The sequence below is a fragment of the Sciurus carolinensis genome, chromosome 13 (genome assembly GCF_902686445.1).
Source record: "Sciurus carolinensis chromosome 13, mSciCar1.2, whole genome shotgun sequence".
In the NCBI taxonomy this organism is placed as follows: Eukaryota; Metazoa; Chordata; class Mammalia; order Rodentia; family Sciuridae; genus Sciurus; species Sciurus carolinensis.
In genome coordinates this window covers 83,143,314-83,169,177 of record NC_062225.1, presented here as the reverse complement: position 1 = coordinate 83,169,177, position 25,864 = coordinate 83,143,314, and the positions used below count along the sequence as shown (strand labels likewise).

Here is a 25,864-nt window from a genome sequence, read left to right as displayed (position 1 = left end):
TGGTACCTATCTGTTGTGAGGAGGTCCAAGCTGACCACACGGAGAAAGCAGGGCCCTCTGTGGGAATGCTGGGGCACCACCCGTGGAAGTGGGTCTTCTCAGACTTTCCAGCCCAGTTGAGACACCAGCTAAATGCAACTGAGCAAAGCCCAGGAATGCCATGGGGAGAAGAGGAGCCATCCAGCTAATCCCACCCAACTGCTGACCCACAGGTCTTGAGCAAATAAGCTGGTTGTTGCAGTGAGTCATGAAATTTTGGGTAGCTGTGTCACAGCAAGAAATTACTAGCATAAGAAAATGCATGGCAGTACAAGGCACTCTGTATGCAAGAATTGCTATGCAGTTTGACCTACTGGAAAGCAACGTTTGTGGAAGAGAGTGGCAGGTTCTGAGGCTGAAATGAAGCAGGTGGCTGCACATGGAGGATCGGGTGTGCCACTCCAAGGACAGTGGCTGCAGGAGACTTGCCACCTAAGAGCTGGAGCAGAGGGCAAAGGGCTTTCTGCTGAGAGACACCATCATATTCAAGATCCAGAGCAAGTATTCTTGAGACGTTTTTCCCTCCTATCACGTGAATCTGGAGACAAACTTCATGGACAGCATTTAAGGAAGGAGAAGACTGCTGTTACTTGTGTGAAAAGATGGGTGGGTTTGTAGCATGACTGTAAGAAGGACTGAGTAGGGGGTTATATAATGAAGATATTGTATTTTCTACTCAACTTCTTTTATATTAAAACAATCTCTCTCTCTTGCTGTTTCTTTCCTCTTGGTGGCTAAATCCTTAAGCAGCTTGCTTTATCTATTCCCAAAAATTGGGGCTAGGAACTGGTGGTGGAGTTGGCGTTAATGAAGGGACAAAGCAAATAATGTACTTTGGTTTATGTTCCCTGGCCTGGGTCGTGTCCTTCACCACACATAGAATATTTCATTTTCATTTTTACTTGTGAAGAAATGACCATATATTCAAGGATTTTTTTTTAAGTAACGGGGATCAACTACCTCTGAGCTACATACCTAGTCCTTTTTATTTTTCATTGTGAGATAGGTTCTCCCAAAATTTCCCAGATTGTCCTCAAACTTACAATCTTCCTGCCTCGGTTTTCCAAGTAGCTGGGATTACAGGTGTGCTCCATCACACCTGCTCAAAGGATCATGTTTTAGGGTGCTTTCAGGACCCAGGCCAATGTCTCCTCCTTCTGACCATAATGGGTTACTTATTGCTCTATCATAGACCATTTGAAATTTTTTTCTGAAAGATTCATTACACAACATCCATAGTGATAAATGTTTTGTCTTCTTTCTTTTCCGTACTTCTTAGGAATGTGTTCGGCTACAGGCAAGAGGAAATTTAAAGAAATTTAAGTAAGGCATCGGTGAGCCACATGAGATCTGGGGGAAAAGAGATGTGGGCTGGTCACTTAGTTCACCATCTTCATTAAAGGTCCAGTTTCCTTCTGTTTTGCTTCAGTAACCTTAGTGTGCAGTAACCTTTCATGGCTCATTGCTGCCTTTCTGGGAGGAAGAAGAAAGCTTTCCCTTTATTTTTACAGAGCGCTCCTAGAAGTACCAACCTGGTATCACCATTTACATCCTTCTAGACAGAAGTGGTTTTCAAGGCTGTCTTTCATTACAGAGGAGTCTGAAAAGGTTATTATCTTCTCCTCATCTTCCTCCTTCCTATCCTCCTTTTTGTTCTTTATGAAGTACCCAGTCTCAGGTATTCTGTGATAGCAGCACAAATGGACTAAGACATAGACTGTGTGTAGCCTTTGAGTGACCAACCCAGGATCTTAGATAAGGCTCATCTGGTGTGCACTGTCCTGGGTATCTGAAGGACTTTTTTTTTAAAGCCTGTCTTTGCAAAACCATCTGTTCTGCAGTGGGCTATATCATAGCTTATTTGTAATACATAACACAGTCTCTCTGATGCATGGTTATTATGGTAAAGTTGCACTATAGCATGATTAGTGGAGTCCAAAACATGCAATTACAAGAAATGTGGGGTTATCATGAGGTTAAAGAAAGAAATGTTGGAGGCAAATCCAAATTAGGAGTTTTAAAAGTCAGTCCATTCTCTTCCTATCTAGCTGCTGTTAGGTGCCACCTACTAGCAGCCATGTTCCCACCTAACTGAGTCCTCCTCTGGACATAGAGAAGTAGGTTTCTTCTATTCTAAAGAGGGTGGCTGCAGGACTCGCCAACCAAGAGCTGCAGCAGAGAGGAACAGGCTTATTGATGGAAAACTCCATCACGACAGGATTCAAGATCCAGAGAAAGAAGTTGAAGGCAGCGATTACAGAAATCTGTGGTAGTAGGCACCCATTTAATCAGCCTGCTCTGGGGACACTGGACCCCACTAATCATGTTACTAGTGGGGGGTCACCCAACCTTTACTTTTGGTTTCATGAAGAGATCACCTGGTATTTCTTTACCTGGACTTACCTACCTGCCAACAAAAGGAGCCAATTCAATTATGTTCCAATTCGCATTATTGAGGGTATCATGAAACACACACATTTATAATTATTAGAGCAGTATATTAAATGGGCTGAACTTCACAGGGCACAAACAGAAAATACCATTGATTATCTTAAAATAGTTTCTATGGGTTATTTTTTTCTGCTGATCTAAATGAAGTCTCCAGCATTATTAGAACTTTTCTGGTCACTCTCAGCTAGTGAAAAGTTATTTGATGACTTTTAACACAGTTACAACCTCAAGTCCAGTATAATGGTCTAGATTCACAATTTTAACCAAGGCACAGCTTCTTCCTCCCCTATTTGGCCTATTCCAAGTCTGAGAGCTCTGATGTAGTAGAGATAAGTCTTCTCTGCTCTCCCCTTTCCCATCAGCTGTTGTCTCTGATCCCCAGGGAGGAATGAAGTCTATTGAGTGGGGTTCCCAACTCCATCTGGCTGGGACCATGGTGATTTGATTCTGCTGTTCCCTGGCTCAGTCATGTTCAAGGCTGATTCTTTCCCTCAAAGGGCATATTTTGTGTTAGTCTTGGAGATTCTTCTGCTGGTGTCCTCCAAGTGGTACTCACCCAAAGTGGGTGATATCTCTGTTCCAGTTGGATGATACAGGAACAACAGGGTCTTTGAGGGGGTCTGTCTGCTGAACAATTCAGCTTCTCTAGAAAGCTCTCTTTATGTATATTCCCTGTGAGAGAAGTGCCAAGCTCATTTCCCATAGGTTTGTTTAGCCCTTGGGGGGCAAAGAATCACAGGTATCCTTCACAGTAATAGGAAATGCAGTTTGCCAACCCCTCCCCCCCACACACCTCTCTCTCTCTCTCTCTCTCTCTCTCTCTCTCTCTCTCTCTCTCTCTCTTTCCTCTTCTGTCACCTCAGGCTCAAACTCCCGAGTAGACCCTGAAAATTGCTTTCTCCCTTGACAGAGGAAAAGCACAACAGCACTTCAAAACTTTCTTTGGAGAAACTTTTTCTATTTGTTTGCATCTTTGGTATCTTCATGTTTCGGGTGAATGTTTAGGGTGATTTCAGATTTCCTTTTGGAACTGCTACATTGCATAACCCTCAAGGTACCATTTATGTAAAACGGAACAAGAATATGGAATATAACGTAAGTGATGCCCCTTGTAAGTGTGAAACTGGAGGTATTGAATGTATTGTCGCTGGCTTTTGGACCTTCAAGTAAATTCTATTACTTGCAATAGTAATAATAGGGATAATACATATATTGTTATCATGTGCTATGCACTGTTCTAGGTGCTTTATATATTTTATTTAATCCTCTTAACAATCCTATGAGATAGATACTATTATTACTCATCCCTGCTGTTACAGTTGAGTAAACTGAAGCCCAGAGAAATTTCACGACTTGTTCAAGACTACACAGATAGCAATTGGCAGAGGTAGAATTCAAGTCCAGGGAGTGTGGCTCTCAAATTTGTATTTCTAACTGTATCTGGTCTGAGGGTTTCACTTTTCTCCATGATATTCTGGGGCAGACTATAAAGAGTACAGAATGGGCCCTGGAGACGGCAGATGTGGCCCAGATCCCAGGTTGTCATTTAGTAGCTCTGTGGTATTAGATAAGTTACTAACTTTCCTGACTCTTAGCATGCACATCTAAAGATTCTATTACCTACCTGGCAGAGTGGGTGGTGGGAAGAATTAATCGTTCGTGTACTTTTACCATCTTTCTGCAAAGAGAAAGGAGCCAAAACTACCTGGAAGTCGAACCTGAAATTATGTAAGCTACCTCAAACACGTTTGAAGGAAAAGGAGGGAGGCCTAAATCATTACTTATTTCCGTCAAAAATACGTAACAAATATCTAGTAGGTGCCAGGCACTCACTAGTCTTGGTTCTCTGGGCAATGAAGTCAATACATTCCCTCCAGGCCATTCCTATGCCACCAAGTCCTGTTTATCGAAGTGAGGCTGGGGGACTGAGGGAGGCAGCCAGGAGGGCAGTTTTGCTGTCAGATCAGCCTGGGTCCATGGTTTGACCCTAATCTTGGAACATCTGCTTCCTCAGCTGAGGAAAAGTGATCCTGAATACACGTGGCCTGCTCTAAAGAACTGGTAACCACAAGGACCGCCAGTGACCGGTCCTGGCTACTTCGGGAGGGCGTAGTCCAGCCGCGCCGGGCCTGCGCTGGGGCTCAGGGTTGCCTGTGGCTGACCCGGTGTCTTTTCTTCCCTCGGAACCGTTCTCCCGGGGCCACGTCCCTGCCCGGACTCGGAACGCGGAAGGCCGAGGGCCGGAAGCACGCGCTGCCGCGCCCGCGGTGTCAGTAGGGAGGAGGGAGCCAGCGAGCCAAGCCGCGGAGGACAGGCGAAGATGGCGGCCTTCTCCGGTGCGTTGGTAGAAGCTGGGGGTGGTGGGGCGGCTCGCTGCACACCTCGGCCCCGCGGCGGCTGGGCAGGAGCTTTGGGGGCGGCGGCGGACTGCAGGGCGCACGCAGCTCGCTGCAGCGCCCGGGGCCCCGGGTCGGTGGTGCCGCCAGAGGCCGGGTCCGCGCGGCCCGGGGTCGGGAGGGCATTTCTCTCCAGGTGATGCGGGGACGGCCCTGTCCCTGCTCTTTCCCAGATGCTTTCTCTTCCACCAGTGTCACCTCGGCTTTCCTGCCAGTCCGCGCGGGGCGGCGGGTACCCGGCGGCGGCCTTGCGCCCGCTGCCCGCGGGTGGCCAGACTCCTGCCTCTTTGACGTGGCCCTGGCGCTGTGCGAACCAGATTTTGCCTGCATCGCATCGGGCTTTGGCCAGGACGAAAAGCGGCAGTGCGTGGGGAGGGGTTATTTGGAAAAATGACGATCTTGTCTCCGTTCAGTTGTTTTCAGGTCCTTCCAAAGCTTAAAAAAAAAAAAAAAATCCCAAAGGCGAACCTGCTCTTTATTTGTTGTTAGACGACACTGTATCAACATTGACATTAAATGTCGAAGCCAGTGGGAAAGCATTTTCACTCACGCATAAGTTAGCCCAATTTGAAAATTGTGAATTTATTTGCCTATGATACTCCATTATTCCAAACAGGATTTGATTTGGCTTGGGGAACCCAGGGGTGCTCTGCCTCTGAGCTACATATCCAGCTCTTTATTTTATTTTATTTTTTTATTTTAAAGGTTTCTTGCTTAGTTGCCCAGACTGGCCTCGAACTTGACATCCTCCTGTCTTGGCCTTCTGAGTAGTTGGGGTTACAGACAGGCCTGTGCCCACCACACTGGACGTCCCTCTTCCTTTATCATTCTCCCTTTATACAACTACAGTTTTTACAAAGCTCTAATGAACCTTAAACATACTAAATATGATAAACTTATATAGCAATACATATGTTGTTAGGCCTAGTTTTTTTAACCTGTTAAAATGACATCAGATATTATAGTATCGTATGCTTTTCAGTTTTCTCCTGTGAGAATATTAGGAATTCCAAATCTCTAGTCATGTGAGAGAATTTCAGATTAGTAAAATCACATCTAATTGGAGTCCTGGGGAAATCTACTTAGAGTGGTTGCTGTTTTTCTTTTCCTAATTCTCACCCAATACAATTTTGGAGCCAAGATCTGTGGAGTAGTTCTAATTTGTTATTTTTATAAGGTGCACGTCTTTGGGAGTTGTGCACAAATTTCAGTAATGTTTGGGTGAAGAACTGGGAGAGGAGTCTGGAATTATGAAATAAAGACAAAAGTAGAATTAAATTCCATGAATATTCCTGCTTTTCCTGTAACTGATGAAAGTCCTTAAAGAAAATATGCAGAGCATATGACCAAAATGGGTCAAGAAATTATCTGGGATTTGCTGAAAGCAGTTTGTGGTTGCCTTTTCCAATATAAAAGTTTTATAAGCAGCTTCAGCTTGTGTATACGGCATATCTAAGACCAACACTTCCTTTTTTGAAGCAGTTTGTATTTTAAGAGTGAGAGTATAACTGAACTCTAGTGTGGGTAATTCTTAGAAAGCTCTATTCTTAGATGGAGATTAACTTCTCTATCTGGATTTTCCTAGGGATATTTAAGGTTGTGACAACTTTCTTTTTTGAAAATGATGATTCTGCTCACCTGATGTGAAATACATGTTGTTTTATAAATAATTATATTCTTTTTTTATATTAGCTTTATGCATTTTCACAAACTGTCAAGAATTACAAAATATTAAAATTGGATATTTCTGGGGCTTGGTAAAGTTTAAGTTTTATTCATTTTTATAGTGGCACATACTTTTGTACTAAGAGCAATAAAAATTGCATTTTATTGGGCTGGGGAGATATCTCAGTTGGTAGAGTGCTTGCCTTGTAAGCACAAGGCCCTGAGTTTGATCCCCAGTACCGAAAAAAAAAAATTGCATATTATTAATTCAGACTTAAAAACCCCTCTCATATGGAAGGAAAACTGAGGTAATCCAACTAACTATTCCTATACACTTGAGAAAGTTCCCTCGAGAAATGATAAAATGACAAAACTTAATTCATTTTGGACTGGCCTTGATGTAGAATTATTTAAATGTATGCAGAGTTAAGAACAGAACTGGTCTTCAGCTCACGTTTCCAATTGCCCAAGTTTCCACCATTGGCAGCTCCCTCTTCAGTTAACCAGAATTTTGATTATTGCTGCTAATACACATGGGCAGTTCATTTTTCTCAGATCATTGAGGGTATTCAAATGGTCATGAAATAGCCAAGGCACCTAACTGCCATATTATCACTTAATGAAGCCACTAAGATTCTGGTCTAGAACCCAAACTGGCAAATTTTTCACTAGTCCTGTAGGAGGTAAACGGACACTGGTGACTACTATGTGCCAGATGTATTACGTTATTATCCCTGATCTTCCTATGTCCATCCCTGCAAGGTAAGTCCTATAGGCTTTGTTTTGTGTGAAGAAAACAGATTATGTCTTTGCCCACGATCACTTGCTACTATCTGGAAGTTTGAATTTGAACTCAAGTCTGTCTCCAGAACTTGGACATCAGACATTTCTTAGCAGTTGCTACGCTTAGTAGGTTGACACCACTGAGCCATGCTTTAAATTCTACCCAGTTCTATGAAAGGAATCTTAAGAGCAACATTATTTATGATAAGTTTAGTATCTGTGGGTTTAAAAATTATTCTTTATTTTCAGAGATGGGTGTTATGCCTGAGATTGCACAAGCTGTGGAAGAGATGGATTGGCTGTAAGTACATAGAATCTAAGTGCATGGTAACAAGGGTGTTTTATCATTTAAACAGTGAGTGAGTTTATCACATATTTTTTATTATAGTTGGGAAAATGATATATGATTTTTCTGGTGATTCTTTCAATTATGGAATGTTTCCTTTTTAACTTGGGCATATTTCTAGCTGAAAAAATTGGTAGCATTTACCAATAAAATTCTCTTTTAGGTTTATAATTTGACATGATTTAGTTAGCTTAGGTGATTTTTAAAAACTAAATTTCTTCACATGTGATTCTTTTAGCCTGCCAACTGATATCCAGGCTGAATCCATCCCTTTGATCTTAGGAGGAGGTGATGTACTTATGGTAGGTTTAAATTTGATTCTGAGGGGGTGTATTTGTATTTTTTGTGTAGCCCAGTTTAAGAACTCCATAGGCTTAAGAATGATATTTTTACCAAATTAATTTTATTTACAAACATTCATGATACATATGCTATCAAAGTATTGAATAGAAACTGTGGGGACACAAGAGAAAAAAGACACAATCGTTGTTCTTGAGAAGTTTAAACCAAGTAGGGGCAGTAAAACATGCACAGAAATAAATGTCATATAAAAGAGAATGGGACACCTGCTCAGGAGATGCATGGTTACCACAGGATTCTAGTAGAAGTCCATTTATCCTTCAGCTTGAGGGATCGTAAGGGCCTGCTCAGAGGAAGGTCAGAGGAAGGGAAGATGGAAGAGAGACGCTTCAACAAAACCAGTAGGTGGGAGAATGGAGCATATGTTCCTGGAGTAGTTTAGGTAGATGGTAGCATAAAATGCATATTCCTGGGTGGGAGATGTAGCTTTTGTAAAATAGGAAATAATATTGTACATCAGATTTTTGGGGCTTTTGCTTCAGGATCTTGTTAAAGAATTTGGACATTTGTTGTCAGTGGGGAGTGTGGGAAGTTAAGTAAGTGTGGTACATTGTTAGAATCAGGTTTTTGTGAAGCCTACTTTAGAGCAGATTGTAGTATTTCTCTATGGGGTTAGATAATATTAGGATACTGTCATAATAATCATATTAGAATGATGAGGACTTCGATTGGATGAAGCAATGGAAAGAAAAGGAAGAGCAGATTCTTAAGGAATTGTATTGGCAATAGTTAAAGGTATCTGGGGGAAGTCTGGGTTATAAAGATAGTTATAAAGATAACTAGTTAAGTGTTAAAGAGTGCTACATGATTTCATTTTAATTTGATCTTTGTAATTGACAGTTTTACTGTAAATCAATTTTTTCCCCAATTCAGGCTGCAGAAACAGGAAGTGGAAAAACTGGTGTAAGTAATACTTTAACATTTCAATTTAATTAAGAGCTGAATTTTGTTAAAGTATCTTTGAACCATAGCTGTTATTTTGAAATATTTACTCAAACAACCACCTCCAAATCTGGGGGTTGTAGCTCAGTGGTAGAGTGCTTGACTAGCATATTAGACACACTGGGTTTGATTCTCAGATAAATAAATAAATTAAAGTTCCATCAACGCTAAAAAAATATTAAAAACCAAACCAAATGAAACCAAAAACAACCATCTCCAAAATATAAGCAATTGATGGCTTGCCATTGAGTGATATTTTTGTTTTAAGCAAACTGAAGATCTACAAGAGTATGCTTTAAGAATATAGTTTTAAACTGGTCTTGGAAGAGTTATGGTATCTTTAGTGTTTAGACTCATTTCAGAATTTTAATGCAGTGGCTTAGTAATAAAGAGATTTCAGACACTAGTTAATCTACAGTTGGGGTAGACTAGAGAAACAGTTTGTCAGACTAGATGATACTTTTTAGTTTAGGTTTATTCTGAGGGTCTTTACTGTTTATGTTTTGGGCTATTGACTGCCTTCTGTTTTCTTCATTCAGTAACTCCCTGTTATCTTACTGGTATTTTGGGTTTGGGCAAATGAAATCAGAGCAGCAACCTGGAATGCGTGTAATTATTCAATGTGCATGGATAACTTTATATTGATGATTAACTTACTAATATCTGAACACTAATAAAAAGAACTTTTTTTCTTGATAGGCTTTCAGTATTCCAGTTATACAGATAGTTTATGAAACTCTGAAAGACCAACAGGAAGGGAAAAAAGGAAAAACAACAATTAAAACTGGTGCTTCAGGTAATTTTTGTAAATTGTTATTTTCTTTTGTGTAAATCATTTATTCTCATTTCTGACATTTAGAAGTATGAGGTTTGGTTTGTCTTTTTTTTGCCAATACCTGCAGTGTGATATTGGAATTTGGTGCCCTGGAAAACAGGGGTGCTACATTGCCATTTAGAGCCTAAATAGTGAAATGTTGTCCCTCTTAACATAAGAATAGTGTTTTCTTTGAGAAAAGACTGGAAGTTTGAAATTACATTTAGTTATCTTTGTGTCTTTTTAAACATTTTAATTTTTTATGTCTAATATTAAATTGGTACATTTTGCAAAGGAAATATTAAAGAAAGATTTTACAAATAATTTATAAAAAGAAGGAACTCAAAAAGTTAAAACATATAAATTATTTTTTCAGTTCTATTTCAGTTGGTTCTTTTATTAAGTTTCTGGTTCTTTTGTGCCATGAACAATCTTACCTTCATTTTATATTATGTTGCTTTTGTTAAACACTATCTAAATTCTGTTCTATTTTAGTTAATTTGTGTTTTTTTTTTTTTTTTAACAAAACTTATATTTCAAAGTCACTTGTTTCCTGATACAAAATAGGATTGTGACAAAATAGCAAGCTTAAGTAGAGTGAATGGGCATATCAACATTTTTCTTTTTGCTTCTTTGAAAGTAACAATGTTACATAGTTCATAGAACTCATTTCTAAATGAATTGAGATAGAAAATGGGTATAACTATTTAGACTATTGGTTTATTCAAGATAGTTTCTAAACTTGTCACAATTGTATGCCATCCTTTATGGGAGGTGATAATAAAAGAGAATTCTTTTAAAGCAGGACAACCAGAATGGTAATGGTTTGAAAATCATGTCCTGTGAGAAATAAACATAGGTACAGAAACATGGAGAAATATAAAAGGGAGATAGGGTAATTGTTAACTTGTGGAAGAGATCTGCAGAGAAAATAATTCTACAAAGTAGGACCAGGACAAATTAAAAATAATCTGTGGGCTGGGGAGATAGCTCAGTTGATAAAGTGCTTGCCTTGCAAGCACAGGGCCCTGGCTTCAATCCCCAGCACCAAAAATAATAATAATAATAATAATAATCTGCATGATTTCTGTTTAACTTAAGTATTTCCTAAAACCCAGATTGAGCCAACAGTGGAGGAGAGAACCTCCAGAGAAGTATTAAAGTATTTCTCCATTATGCCAAAAGTTTAAGCCAGTGATGGGTATCTTTTTCCTTTGTTGTTGTATTTGTTGTTGTTGTTGTTTGTTTGTTTGTTTATCTGCGGTGCTGGGGATTGAACCCAGAACCTTGTGCTTTCAAGGCAAGCACTCTACCAACTGAACTATAGCCCTGACCCCTGAATATCTTTTGATCAGAAACTATCTAGAAAGAATTTCTACCTTGAGCAGGAAGTTGGACTAGAAAATAGGGTTCTCTTTAGCTATTATAATTCTTAATCCATAGACTATTAAAATGTTTTAGAAAAGGAAAATTTCAGTAACACAACAAACAAAAATATATAATTTTTTAATATGATATTGAATTAAGATAAAGGACTTGGTTTTTCTTTAATAATAATAAAAGTGTAATTCATTAGACTCTGGAATACAGACCAGTTATTGCTATTGATTGAAGTCAGTATGCTTACTTACTAAACTTCATTTTACCAACCATCTAAGTAGGAGCGAGGACAAAGGTCAGTGCCACCTAATAAAAAGTGCACTGAATCAAGTAAGGAGATAAGAATTTAGACCTAGATAAGCCAGTGATTACTATCTTTGACACATTTTAATTTTCAATTTTACTTTTATCTTTAATAAAAACAGCTCTAACTTTATATGTTCTAAATAATGTGTATATGACCATATTGAATCTAGAGGAATTAAGATATCATATAAAATATAAAATATGTGCTTTTTTCTTTTAGAGCATTTTTAATTTCATATGTTTCTGGGTAACTTTTCTTATTTCAATTGGTTTAGTGCTCAACAAATGGCAAATGAATCCATATGACAGAGGATCTGCTTTTGGTAAGTAGATAGATTTTACCTGCTCATTTGTAATTCAGAAACTTTCTTTTGAAAAGTATGTGAGAAAATCAAGAAAATTATGAAAAAAGTATAATAAATGATTTAATTTACCATATATTGGAAAACAGTTGCTACAATTAAGCAATATAATACTGAAATAAGACTAGACAACAGAATGTAATGGAAATAAATCTCAGTTAATATGCAAGAAAAAACAGTATTTCATTTCAGTAGGAAAAAAGGATTTATTCAATAAAGGCTGTTGGCACAATTGATGATCCATCTGGAACAACATAAAATTGACTTCTATTTCATATCAGAATGAGAAATAAATTCCATATGATTTTAAGATTTAAAGTGTGTGTGTGTGTGTGTGTGTGTGTGTGTGTGTGTTTACACATATAGAAGTATAGAAAATCACATGCATAATTTAGTGGTGGAACATTGTGTGTGTGTGTGTGTGTGTGTGTGAGAGTGTGTGTACATATAGAAGTATAGAAAATCACATGCATAATTTAGTGGTGGAACATTACTAACCCAAAAAGGAATCTCAGAAATTATAAAAGAAAACATAGAAGTATTTGTATAATTTTTTTTTAAATATGAAGAAGATACCATAAAAAGGTAGTAGACAAGTAATAGTTATAGAAAGAATACTTGGAATGTTGATGAAAGATGAGGAATCATCATAAATTGATAAAGGTTCATTGTTGTCAGCAGATAAAGTTTTATTAATTTTGGTAAGAAAGATATAAGCAAAAAGAAAAATCTGCAAAGGAATATAAAATTAACACCCATAAATCAGTTGTGTTCCTATATATCAGTGATGAATCAACTGAAAGAGAAAATAGGAAAACTACCTCATTCACAATAGCCTCAAAAAAAAAAAAAAAAAAAAAAAAAAAAAGTTGGGGACTCAATTTAACAAAAGAGGTGAAAGACCTGACCTCTACAAGAAAAATGCTAAAGAAAGAAATTAGAAGATGGAAAGATCTCCCATATTCTTAGATATGCAGAATTAATATTGACCAAATGGCAATACTACCAAAAGCACTATACAGATTTAATGCAATTTCTATTAAAATTCCATTGATGTTCATACACATGGAAAAAGTAGTCAAGAAATTTATTGGAAAAATGAGCCCCAGAATAGCCAAAGCCATCCTTAGCAAGAAAAATGAAGCAGGAGCTATCACAATACCCGACCTTAAATTATACTACAGAGCTATAGTAACAAAAACGGCCTAGTATTGTTGCCAAAACAAATGACCAGTGGTACAGAATAGAAGACACAGAGACAAATGCACATAAACACAATTATCTCATACTAGACAAAGGCTCCATAAACGCACAATGGAGAAAAGATGCCTTTTCAACAAATGGTGCTGGGAAAACTGGAAATCCAAATGTAGCAAAATGAAATTAAACCTGTGTCTCTCACCCTGCATAAAATTCAACTTAAAGTGGATCAAGGACCTAGGAATTAGACCCTGTGCCTACTAGAAGAAAAAGTAAACCCAAATCTCCATCATGTCAGTTTAGGACCTGACTTACTTAACAGGACTCCTAAAGAACAAGAAGTAAAATCAAGAATCAGTAAATGGGATGGTATCAAACTAAAAAGCTTCTTCACAGCAAAGGAAACAACAGTGTGAAGAGAGGGGCTGGGGTTGTAGCTCATGGTAGAGCTCTTGCCTAGCATGCATGAGGCACTGGGTTCTATTCTCAGCACCACATATAAATAAATAAAATAAAGATCCATAGACAACTAAAAAAAAATCAAAAAAAAAAAAAAAGAATGTGAAGAGAGAGTCTAGAGAATGGGCGAAAATCTTTGCCACCTGCACTCAGATAGAAAATTAATCTCCAAGATATATAAAGAACTCAAAAAACTTTATATCAAACAAACAAACAAACAAACAAAAAAAACCCAATCAATAAATGGGCAAAGGAACTGAACAGACACTTCACAGAAGAAGAAATACAATTGGTCAGCAAATATATGAAAAAATGTTCAACATATCTAGCAATTTGAGAAATGCAAATTACAGCCACACTGAGATTTCATCTCTAGTCAGAATGGCAATTTTTAAGAATACAAGTAACTAGGGCTAAGACTATAGCTTAGTGGCAGAGTGCTTTGCCTAGCATGTGTGAGGCACTGGGTTCAATCCTTAGCACCACATAAAAATCAATAAAATAGTGGCATTCTGTCCATCTACAACTACTAAGAAAAAAAAATGCAAGTAACTAAATGTTGGTAAGGATGTGGGGAAAAAGGTACACTTGTGTATTGCTGGTGGGACTGCAAATTGGTGCAACCACTCTAGAATGGAAAGTAGTATGGAGATTCCTCAGAAAACTTGGGATGAACTACCATTTGACCCAGTTATCCCACTCCTTGGTATATACCCAAAGAACTTAAAATCAGCATACTATAGTGGTGCTACCACATCATTGTTTATAATAGCTCAATTCACAAGCGATAAGCTATGGAACCAACCTAAGTGCCCTTCAACAGATGAATAGATAAAGAAAATGCGAATGAAGGGATGGAAAGGGGATGGGAATAGGAAAGGCAGTAGAATGATTCAGACATTACTTTCCTATGTTCATATCTGAATACTGGGCTACTGTAACTCCCTATCATGTATAGCCAAAAGAATGGGAAGTTATGTTTCATGTATGTATAATATGTCAAAATACATTCTACTGTAATGTATAAAAAGAACAAATAAATTAAAAAAAACAGAACTTTGCAAAGGATATTGAATAGGCAACTAGCTTAGCAAAACAAATTCAAGTGATCAGTAAATATTCAAGTATCAAACCCATAGGTAGTAGAGAGATGCAAATTAAAGTGAGATGTTGCTTAATACCCATCTGATTGGCAAAAATTCAAAAGGGTGACCAACTTAGGGATTATCGTCTCTGGAAAGCAGTTTGGCCTTATCTATTAAAATTAAAGGGGGCTGGGGAGATAGCTCAGTCGGTAGAGTGCTTGCCTTGCAAGCACAAGGCCCTGGGTTCGATCCCCAGCACCCAAAAAAAAAAAAAAAGCAAAAATTAAAGATACATATTTTTTATTCTCATTAAAATAAAAGTACCATTATGCAAACATAACTGTACAAAGCTGTTTGTTGAACCACTATTTGTAATGGGAAAAAACAACTGTCAACAAAGTAAATGCTATTGCTAGGACAGTTACCCCAAATTAGGGTTTATCCAAGGACTACTGTGCAACCATTACAAAGAATGAATCAGAATGTAGAGTTGGGAGATGTTCGCCTGCTGTTGATGACCATGAAAAGTAAGATGCAAGAAATGTAAAGTGGACATGATGAGGAATCATGCCAAAACAAACCCCCAACAAAAAACCAAAACAGCTAATTTCTACCATATGCCACTTATATAAAATTTTGTATATTGCATAAGGAATTTTAAATATAAAAATTTTAAGAATAGGTCATTGTTAGAGAACTTTTTTAAAAGTTAAAAGTTTTTTATAACTCATTATCATATTATGAGTAAAGATTTATACATTGAATAATTTAATCTTTGAAAAGTGAAGTAAGATGTGTGATGAAGTGATTTCTTAAAAATTTGTTCTGCAGCAGCTGGGCACAGTGGTGCATGCTTGTAATCCCAGTGACTTGGGAGGCTGAGGCTGGAGGATTGCAAGTTTAAAGCCAGCCTCAGCAATTAAGCAAGGCCCTGTCTCAAAATTTAAAATAAAAGTAAAATGGGTTGGGGATGTGGCTCAGTGGTTAAGTGCCCCTGAGTTCAATCTCTAATACCAAAAAGGAGAAAAAAAATTTTGTTCTGTATTCAGGTACTGAATATGAGTTGCAGACATGAACCAGAGTGGAAGCTATATATTTTTTTTTGCAATATAGACAAAAACTAAATCTTTGCTTGATCTCACTAATCAGTTACTATGTGGATGTCTTGGTAACCAACAGTGGTATTTATGAGCCTTATGTTTTAGAGCCATAATATTAATGGTAACATATACATGTTTATATTCTTTTTCCTACTTTCCCATTATGATTTCTGGGTCTGTGGATTGGGGGACAAACCAGAAACAATTCCTGTTACCTTTTAATATAGTGGCCACTCAAGTTTAATGTCAGCATAAAATCAGGGCTAAAAATGATGGATGGGTTCTGCATTTTGCTTGAGTGCCAGTTTCTTTAAAGGACTCTGGAGAATGATTGCCTAAACACATCTGTGCTGGTGGTGGAGCAACTATTAGTGCAATCAGGCTAGGGCCTGTTGACTCTTTTCTAGATGTGTTCTTATAAAATCTTGTCCTCTTTAACAGATGACAGTGCAGAATCTAGCCCTCAACATGGCCAAGGACTTCCAGATGATGCATAAGGGCAGTTAGTTTTAGGGAAAGCCTTGCTAGGAATCAGCAAGTCTCAAGTTTCTGGAACATTGTAACAAGTGAAGGAATTATTAGTCAGACTTAAGATATTTCTTTCACAATGCGTGATTTATAAAGCTTGAACGGAAATGTTTTTGTGTTTTTTCTCAAATCCAGCAATTGGGTCAGATGGTCTTTGTTGCCAAAGTCGAGAAGTAAAGGAATGGCACGGATGCAGAGCCACTAAAGGGTTAATGAAAGGTATGCAGACAGCATTTTTCCTTGTCTAACTCTTTGAAACTCTTGTCAACACATGAATTTCCCTGAAGTTACTTTAAATTGAGGATCTGAGATTTTTAATTGTAAAAAATGACTTTGAGTTCTTCATTTGGTATATACACATTGTTATTATGTAGTAAATGAGTCATATATGTGATTTACACCTAAAAAGTGTTTTGCCCTTACAGGGAAACACTACTATGAAGTATCCTGTCATGATCAAGGGTTGTGCAGAGTTGGGTGGTCTACCATGCAGGCTTCCCTAGACCTAGGTAAGTAAAGTAAACAAGTTGATTGATTTATATTCATGGATTGTTAACATTTTATTATTTTGGGGAAACAAAATAATAGACTTAACCATAGATGGTTTATATTTTAGAGTCCCAGAAATGGAATTTGTGTGTACCCCACTCTATTGCAAGAAAGATTTGAACTAAAAAATTCATATGTTATAGTAGTGTGAAATTAGGGGGAGTAAGATAAGAATATGATGGCGTCAGGGTGAAGTTAATATGTATGAGTACATCCACACATACTGCTTAGATGTTTCTCATTCTTAGAAAATTGTGTCTGAATTTCTTACTGGCCAGAGCAAAAAGGGATGAAGTGTTTGCATGTGTCCATAATGTTGAATAGTCTCCACAGGCTAAAAGTGCTTCAGTTGTTCACAGAATTCAGAAATTCGAGGGAAAATTTTCCTATGGTTTGTTGAAATGAAGATTTAAGATTATTTCTTTAACAGGGCTTTTAATTTCCTACTTATTCTTGCCACATACCTAAGCTACTTTTTAAATCTAGGTACAGACAAGTTTGGATTTGGCTTTGGTGGAACAGGAAAGAAATCCCATAACAAACAGTTTGATAATTATGGAGAGGTAAGTAAGCTATGCAATAAACATAGCATTAGTAAGTTTTCTTGCATACTTGATCAGTTATAACTGAGGTATAGAAATGATTCTCAAAGCCAAGTGGATTTTCTGTGTATTTTCCACAGAAACTTCAGATTTGGATTTCAGTGAAGAGATATTGCAAAATTAGATAAATATGTAGTAATTACAATTTTTCTTTCATGCCATTTATTAACCCTTTCAAAATGTATTACATATTTTTCTCTTTTTTACCCATTCTGATTTTGGCTTTGGCCCTTATGTTCTTCCCATTTCTTAGTTTCAGTTATGATGATTCTAAATATAGTTGTTCTGGTGGACCTAATATTAGTGAGCCTAAGTATGTTGATTCTAAAAGGCCTGTCAGATGTGTCTGCCATTATATACGTGTAATTCTCTAATAGGCATTTTTAACACATATGTTACCACTTAGAGGTTATTTTGAAACACTAACATACTTTTGATGCAGCTTTATTTGAACTTTTATCTTCATTTAAGATATTGCTTTCTATTAATAGCACTTTACTTTCTGGGTTTCTAGGAATTCACTATGCATGACACCATTGGATGTTACTTAGATATAGATAAAGGGCATGTCAAATTCTCCAAAAATGGTAAGCTGTCTTTGGATTTTATTAGCAACAAGGTATTCAATATTGTGATTTTTTTTTTTTTCCTTAATCCTCTCACCCTATATCTCAGTTCTCTGTCTCTTCCACCCTGTCTTTCATTTGAGCAAATATTGAACATGTGCTATGTGTCAGGTCCCCTGGTAAATGCTGGAGATACTGCAGAAAATGGAGTAGACAGGCAGACAAGGTTATATCAGTGGAGCTTGCATGCTAGGGGGGAGAGGCAGACATGTAAGTACAAGTTAGGTGGTAACAGTTCTGTGAAGGAGACTATAAAGGGGGAAGGAAGTAGACAGGGATAGCAATCTGAAGAAGATGTGTGCTTTTCTACAGGGTTGTTAGAGAAGGCTTTACTGATGAGGTGATAAGTAGAAGCCAGAGTTGGGGGTGGGCCCTGCAGATATCTGAGAAGAGCATTTCAGGCAGAGGAAACAGGCCCGAAGGCCTTGAGTGGAAGTGTGCTTGAGGGACCTGAGAGTGAGGAGACTCATGTGTCTGGAGGGTACTGAGCTTTCAGAAGGGAGGCTGTAATATAACTGTTTTTTTTTTTTTTTTTTTTTTTTTTTTTTTTGAGCGAGAAATTCACTGTGGTTTCAAGCATAGGAGTGGCATCATCTCTCTTTAGTTTAACAGTGTTCTTGCTCCTGTATTGAAAACAGACTGGGGAATGAGGAGTGGGTTGAGATCACCTAGGGAATAAGAGGAGATAAAGAACGGAAGAGATCTGAGGCCTGGGTTCCTGTTACTAGAGAAGTGTGCATACTGAGGAGAATCCAGCAGAAGAGAATGAGGAGAGGAAAGCCAGGAGGAAGAGAACCAGGGGAACGAGGAGGAGGGAGGTTGGGTCCAGGGCTGCTGAGGGGTCTTGTCTAGAAAGATGATAGGTGAGAATTAACTGCTGGATTTGGCAAGTGGGGCACGTCAATGCTCTTGACAAAGAGTTGTTTTAGATGAGCAAGAGAATGGATGAGGGAGTAGGTGAGCTGATTGGGAGACAGATCAACAGAAATGAAATAAAAGGAAGTGAACATACTAAAAAAAAAATGAGAAAATCAGAAAGTTTTACTTCAAAAGAGAAGAAAAAAAGGAAGGTAAGTGGAGTGGACATGTGCTTGAGGGAGATTTGCTTGTGTCTGATCTAGAGTGTCTAGTGGCAGTGGTCTAATGTAGGCCTAGGGAAGGGACACTTTTTAGGAGGAAAGAGAAGAGGTTGGCCGTAGGCAGCACAGTGTATCCATGGGTCCCAGAGGGAAAGCATGAGTGCAGGTACATTGTGGATTTGATGGTGTGACTTCGTGGAAGCTCTTTTCTGATTGTTTCATCTTCTGTTTCCTTGTTTGTCTTTTTTCTTAAGGGAAAGATCTTGGACTGGCATTTGAAGTACCACCACATATGAAAAACCAAGCCCTTTTTCCTGCTTGTGTTTTGAAGGTAATATTATTTAGAGAAATTTTGGTGTAATTACAAGCTGCTCAATCTTCATTGTTTTGTAGGTTAAAATTTTTAATTTTGTTTTTTATTCATTGCTAGAATGCTGAACTAAAATTTAACTTTGGTGAAGAAGAATTTAAGTTTCCACCAAAAGATGGTTTTGTTGCTCTTTCCAAGGCCCCGGATAGTTACGTTGTCAAATCACAGCACACAGGTATTGCATCTGAGCGGGTTAGGATTTCTAGATTGGGGCGTTGGAGAAAACTCCAGTAAGCAGGGTTTCTCCTAGTGAGTTACCTTTCTTTCTGTCGTAGTCACACTTTTTATTTAGTCTGTAAAATTCAATTTGAAAACCTAATTCATAAACTCTAATTTCAGTTTGGGCATTCAGGGCATCTCAGTCATGACGGTAACGACACCTACCGTGTACCGGCTGTGTGCTTGTTAAGTGCCATGGCAGAACGCTAAGTGCTTCACATGGGCTGTTTAGTCTTCGCATCAGCCTTATAAAGTAGAAGTCCTTCCATTTTACAGACAAAGCACCTGAGGAATAAGGACTTGAAGTAACTTGCCCAAAGTGACAGAACAAATAAGTAGTAGAACTATATTCAGATCCAAGCAGTCTGACTTGAAAGCTTATGCTTTTACATATGGTAGTATGTTTTATTTATTTAGATCAAGTACATTCCCTAGCTAGTTTTTCACAAAACAAATAAGTCATTTTACAGACATATTAATTACTCTAATTCCAATTAGATTTAATTTAAAGAAGCCTTATTTCATTTTAGGAATTTTAGCTTATTGTATTTTGTTTTACTATCACCTCTACTTTTTGATAATTATTATTTAAACTTTTGATACTGGTATGCTCGTGCTCATGTTTTACAAATAATGGTATTTTTAGGCATGATTTAAAGGTGTTCTATTATTTTTTCTTCTCCTAAGGTAATGCACAGGTGACACAAACAAAGTTTCTCCCCAATGCTCCAAAAGCTCTCATTGTTGAACCGTCTCGGGAGTTGGCTGAACAAACTTTGAATAATGTCAAGCAGTTTAAGAAATATGTTGATAATCCTAAGTTAAGGTAAGTCTTCCTTTTATGCTCAAATGCCTGTTGTCTTTAGGTTTGAAGTGTTTTGGAAGAAGAGTGAAATAGAAAAAAATGAGGTAGATATTCAGTGTATATACATAGTACACATGTGAGTATATACATATTCTTTGACATATAGTAACAATGTTTGTGTATAAAACTTCATACATTTGGTAAGTAATGGGTTTAATTTTTCTTTCTTTCTTTTTTTTTTTTTTTTTTAAACCAAAAGCAAATTGTGATTTTTTTCCTCTGTCTCTTACGTAAAGAGTCATGGTTGTCAAACACTATTAGAGTGAAAATTAATTTTTTAAAGGGAGCATTTCATTTAGTATTAGATTAATTTTATCCTTTCATCTGCATGGAAAGTTACTGCTTTGTTTCTAGCATGTTGGTGAACTTTTTTCCCATGGTTACTTATTTCTGTTGGGGCCTTCAGGCACAGAGCTCTTTCTGCTTTTGGAGAAAGGTCATGATCTTAATGATCTTGTGGAATTTCTTGCACAGTAGCAATTCTTTTACTCTTAAGAAAGCCATAGCATATAAGTAGACTACTCTTTATGTTAATTTGATACTTGATTTTTGTTAATTTTGCTTTTAGTTAATTTTTTCTTGAAACAATCCACACACAAAATTCACCATTTAAAAGTATACAATTTAACAGTTTTTAGTACGCGCACAAGATTGTACAACTGTCAACACTAATGAAGCCCAGAAACTTTGAATTTTTCAACATCACAAAGTTTTGTCTTTTTAATATTGTTCTTACTTATGAATTAAGCAAACTGGGATAAATTACATCAGTAAAAATAATTCCTAATTTTGGCTTGAGGATTATTACTCATTTGGGACATATTCACATACTTACTTGGTGTAAAGTCTTAGGCCAGGGACCAGGGATACAACAGTGAATTAGTCTGTGCTTTCAGAGAACTAACTGTGGAGCTGTGATAGTGGTAGCTCAGAGGGGAAAGAACAAAGTGAGTTTGGTGAATGCTTGAGCTTGTTTGAGGGAAAGCCGCTGGAGGAGGAGGAGGATAGGCCAGGGCGGCTGCTCGGTGTGAGATTCAGAGACTGCTTCCTGTGAGTGTTTTTTGTAAGAACATAAAATGCTAATTGACTTAGTTTTGTGCTTTTGTCATGTATAAAAATTTTATGCCTATAGACAAAGGCTGGGAGGAACGATGAATAATAAAAACAATCCTCTGGTGAAGTTGGTGAAATTGTGGGTTACTCATTTGGTACTTAATACAAATGATCCTTTTCCTTCTTTTAAAACCCAGCTGAAATTTTGATGTTCCCATGAAGCTAACCTAGTTGTCCCAGTCCATCCTTTCTCCCTCTGATGCGACAGGTGGCGTCCACCTCTCCTTACTCCTGTGTACTGCATTGCGTCCGTGTTCCTCGTTTTAAATGTACAAAAATTTACTCTTCCTCAGTTTTGCTGTCCTCGAGGCAGTGGTCCTTTTATATTCTTCAACTCTGCAGTGCTGTTCATAAAAGCATACCTTGTGTATGTGTGTATTAGCTTCTGCCAAATTTATGGGATAAATAGACTATGAAGGGAGGACTTAAGTATTCTTGGGGAAGAAATGATAGACTTAGGATAATAGTTGAAAACATAGGAACTTGGGGGCTTACATACAAGTTTATTGGTTCCATCCCCTGACAGTACTGAATTAGAATTTTTAGGGAATAGGAATTAGAACTGTTATTTTTTAAAAAGAAAAAAAGTGCTTCCAGGTGATTTTTAGGTGACCAGTCTGCCTTTGGGTGTTGCTGGATTTAGGAAGCATAATGGCTCTAGTGTGGTAGGTGTTTAGGGAATGTGCAAAGATATTGGATATTCCTAGGCTAGGAAACTTTTGTTCTGCTTAGTTTTCTTTTTCTTTTTTTTTAACAGATTTTTTTCTTTAACCTCTGTTTTATTTATTTATTTTTATGTGGTGCAGAGGACCTCACACATTCTAGGCAAGCACTGAGCTATAACCCCAGACCTTGTTCTGAGTTTTGTGAACTTTTGCTTAAGATAAAGATAGGCATCCACAAAGCTGATTATTAATGAGTCATAGGATTATAAAACTCATTGCTAAGCCATTCATTTTCTTAGTGTTTTAAAAATGAGTAATCAAAATAATAAAATTAATAAAGAAAGATACTTCTGACTGAAAGTTCTGTGACTAGCTTGGGCATTGTGGTGCATCCCTGTAATAATATCAGCAACTCAGGGGCCTGAGGCAGGAGGATTACAAGTTAAAGGCCAGACTCAGCCTTTAGTGAGGCCCTCAGCAATTCAGTAAAACACTGTCTTAAAATTAAAAGTGAAGGGCTGGGGAGATAGCTTGCAAGCACAAGGCCCTGGGTTCGATCCCCAGCACCGCAAAAAAAAAAAAAAAAAAAAAAAAAAAAAATTAAAAGTGAAGCTGGGCGTGGTGGTGCACACCTGTAAATCCCAGTGGTGTGGGAGGCTGAGGCAGGAAGATCACAAGTTCAAAACCAGCCTCAGCTACTTGGTGAGGCCCTAAGCAACTTAGCAAGACCCTGTCTCAAAATTAAAGAAAAAAAAAAAGAAAGAAAGGGTTGGGGTTGTGTCTCGGTGTTTAAGTCCCTCTGGTTCAATCCCTGGTACCAAATAAGTAAATAAATAAAAATAAAAAGGTGTGAAAATGTAGCCCAGTGGTAGAGAAAAAGAAACTTATGTGACTGCCTCAGGAAGTAATTTTGTCTGCTCTTTATTGAATGATAATTTTTTTGTAAATAGTTATTTTGAGATATAATTCACATATACAATTCACCCTTTAAAATGTACAGATTGTTTTTAGTCCGGAATATATTCACAGAGTTGTCTGTAGTCACTGCCCCATAACTAATTTTAGACTATATTCATTATCCCAAAAGAAAATCAGCTATGGTATATATACACAATGTAATTCAACCATAAAAACGAATAGATGGATGGAATTGGAGAGTATCATGCTGAGTGAAATAAGCCAATCCCAAAAACCTAAGGCTGAATGTTTTCCCTGATAAGTGGATGATGATATGTAATATGTGGGGGGGGGGTGGTAGGAGTGAGAGAAGAATGAAGGAAATTTAGATTATGTAGAGGGAAATGAGAGGAAGGAGGCAGGGTATAAAACATGGTGGAATGAGACAGACATACCCTGTGTACCTGTATGATTACACGAATGGAATCTACATTTTGCATAACCATAGAAATGAAAAAAACGTATCCCATTTGTGTACAATGAATCAAATTGCAGTCTATAAAAATGAAAAATAAAAATAAATTAAATAACTAAAACTGTTTAGAGATGGTTGGGAAGTGAAAACAAAAATTATCAACATCAATTATATTGAAGCAGTTTTACAATGTCAGTGTTCTTCACACATGCAAATGTCGACATCTTTTTGGATAAAAACCCGTTGAACAGCTGTTTCTTTCTTTTTAAGGGTTTGCACTTTTCTGAACACTTTTGAAGTTTTAAAATATAATTGTTATAATGAAAAAAAATTATATGCTTATACTGTTAAAAAAAAAAAAATCTGTACCCATTAGCAGTCAGTCCCATTTTTGCCTAAACTTCCCATCCCTCGACAACCATTAATTGATTTTTTGTCTTTGTACACTTGCCTGTTCTAGGCATTTTATACATGTAAATAGAATTGTACAATGCCTGGTCTTTTGTGGTTGACTTCTTTCACTTAGTATAACATTTTCAGGGGTCATGTGAGTTGCAGCATGTATCAGTATTTTGTTTTATTGCGGAAAATGCCATACCAAAATATCCTTACCAAAGGTGTGGAAAATCATACGTTCGTTTATCCATTGTTCAGTTGGTAGGCTTTTGCACTGTTCATGACTATTGGGTTTTGGGCTACTATGCGATAAGCATTCATGCACAGGTTTTTGTGTGGACATGTTCTGATTTCTCTTGAATACATAGGAGTAGAACTGCTGGTCATATGGTTAGGAATCGGGGAACTGTTTCCTGAAGTTGACTGCACCACTTTTGTTCTAATGGCAATCAGTGAGGGTTCTAGAGGGTTCTAATTTCTCTATGTCCTCACCAAAAACATTTGGTGTCTATTTTTGAGTGTATTTATCCTAGTGAGCGAAATGTTATCTTCCTGTGGTTTTTACTTGCTCTGCTATTAGAGCGAATAATATTGAACATCATTCCTGTGCTTGTCGGCCATTTGTATATTTTGAGAGAAATATATGTTCAAATCTTTTGTCCATTTTTAAAATTGGCTTGTCTGTCTTTTTGAGTTGTAGAAGTTCTTTATATATTTGATATTTTGTTCAGTGTTAGATACATGATTTACAACTATTTTCTCCCTTTCTGTGAGATGGCTTTTTCCTCTCTTGATAGTGTCCTTTGATGTTCTTAATTGATCTGAAGTCTAATTTATTTTCTTTTGTCACTGTTTTGGTGTTTATATATAAGATAGGGTTTGCCTAAATCCAGGTCATGAAAATTTGCTCTTGTGTTTTCTATGATCTTACAGTTTTAGGTTCTACCTTTGTTCTCTGATTCATTTTGAGATAATTTTTGTGTATGATATTTAAATGGATTTACATTTATGTAGTCTTTTGCATGTGCATATCTATTTGTCCAGCCCATTAGTTGAAATGAGAAAAATTCAAACAGCACAAAAGAGTATTTTATAAAATTAAGTCTTCTTTCACTTCATGCTTCGTCTGTAGTTATCCTTCCTAGTGGCAAGCTTTTACAATGGATTTTTATCTATTCTTTCAGAAACATTTAACATACATAAGAAGTGCATATATATATAGAGAGAGAAAAAGGTCAATAGAACCAGGTTAGAAAAGCCTGAATCATCTTAATGTAGAAGGATATAGAGATGGAGACCCATTGTTTCTGTATTCTGTGTTTTCACACATACTTTTCAGTTACTTTACTATGCCTCAAGCATTGTATATGGCTACCAGGAATGAAGTGCTTTGTTTCTGACCTTATCAGTATTTATTTTATAGTAGACTCTTTTTTTTAGTTGTTGATGGACTTTTATTTTATTTACTTATATGTGGTGCTGAGAATCAAACCCAGTGCCTCACACATGCTAGGTAAACACTCTACCTCTGAGCCATAAGCCCAGCACTGTAGATTCTTTTTTAATGACTCATTCAGCCTTAATTTCCACCCAAAAGAAATGGGTACAAATCAGTGTAAAGTAGACTTTAATATTCTTTCTACATTATCATTTTGATGTTTATTTCAGGGAGCTTCTGATAATTGGAGGTGTCGCAGCTCGGGATCAGCTCTCTGTTTTGGATAATGGGGTGAGTTGTGCATATGGATGTATATAGAGAAAAAGGTCAATGGAACCAGGTTAGAGAAACTTG

General features: G+C 37.3%; 1 protein-coding gene across 1 annotated transcript in view; it reads left to right on the top strand.

The window, feature by feature from the left end:
* The first annotated feature begins 4,722 nt into the window (after window positions 1-4,722).
* Ddx1 (DEAD-box helicase 1) overlaps window positions 4,723-25,864 on the top strand; it is a 38,704-nt gene continuing 17,562 nt past the window's right edge. Inside the window, exons 1-14 of the mRNA XM_047522903.1 lie at window positions 4,723-4,826; window positions 7,584-7,635; window positions 7,919-7,982; window positions 8,914-8,943; window positions 9,682-9,778; window positions 11,758-11,805; window positions 16,352-16,435; window positions 16,642-16,725; window positions 17,252-17,328; window positions 17,882-17,954; window positions 19,327-19,403; window positions 19,503-19,617; window positions 20,349-20,487; window positions 25,741-25,801. Coding sequence (XP_047378859.1) covers window positions 4,811-4,826; window positions 7,584-7,635; window positions 7,919-7,982; window positions 8,914-8,943; window positions 9,682-9,778; window positions 11,758-11,805; window positions 16,352-16,435; window positions 16,642-16,725; window positions 17,252-17,328; window positions 17,882-17,954; window positions 19,327-19,403; window positions 19,503-19,617; window positions 20,349-20,487; window positions 25,741-25,801 — 1,017 coding nt within the window. The 5' untranslated portion in view covers window positions 4,723-4,810. The remainder of the gene's footprint in view (window positions 4,827-7,583; window positions 7,636-7,918; window positions 7,983-8,913; window positions 8,944-9,681; window positions 9,779-11,757; window positions 11,806-16,351; window positions 16,436-16,641; window positions 16,726-17,251; window positions 17,329-17,881; window positions 17,955-19,326; window positions 19,404-19,502; window positions 19,618-20,348; window positions 20,488-25,740; window positions 25,802-25,864) is intronic.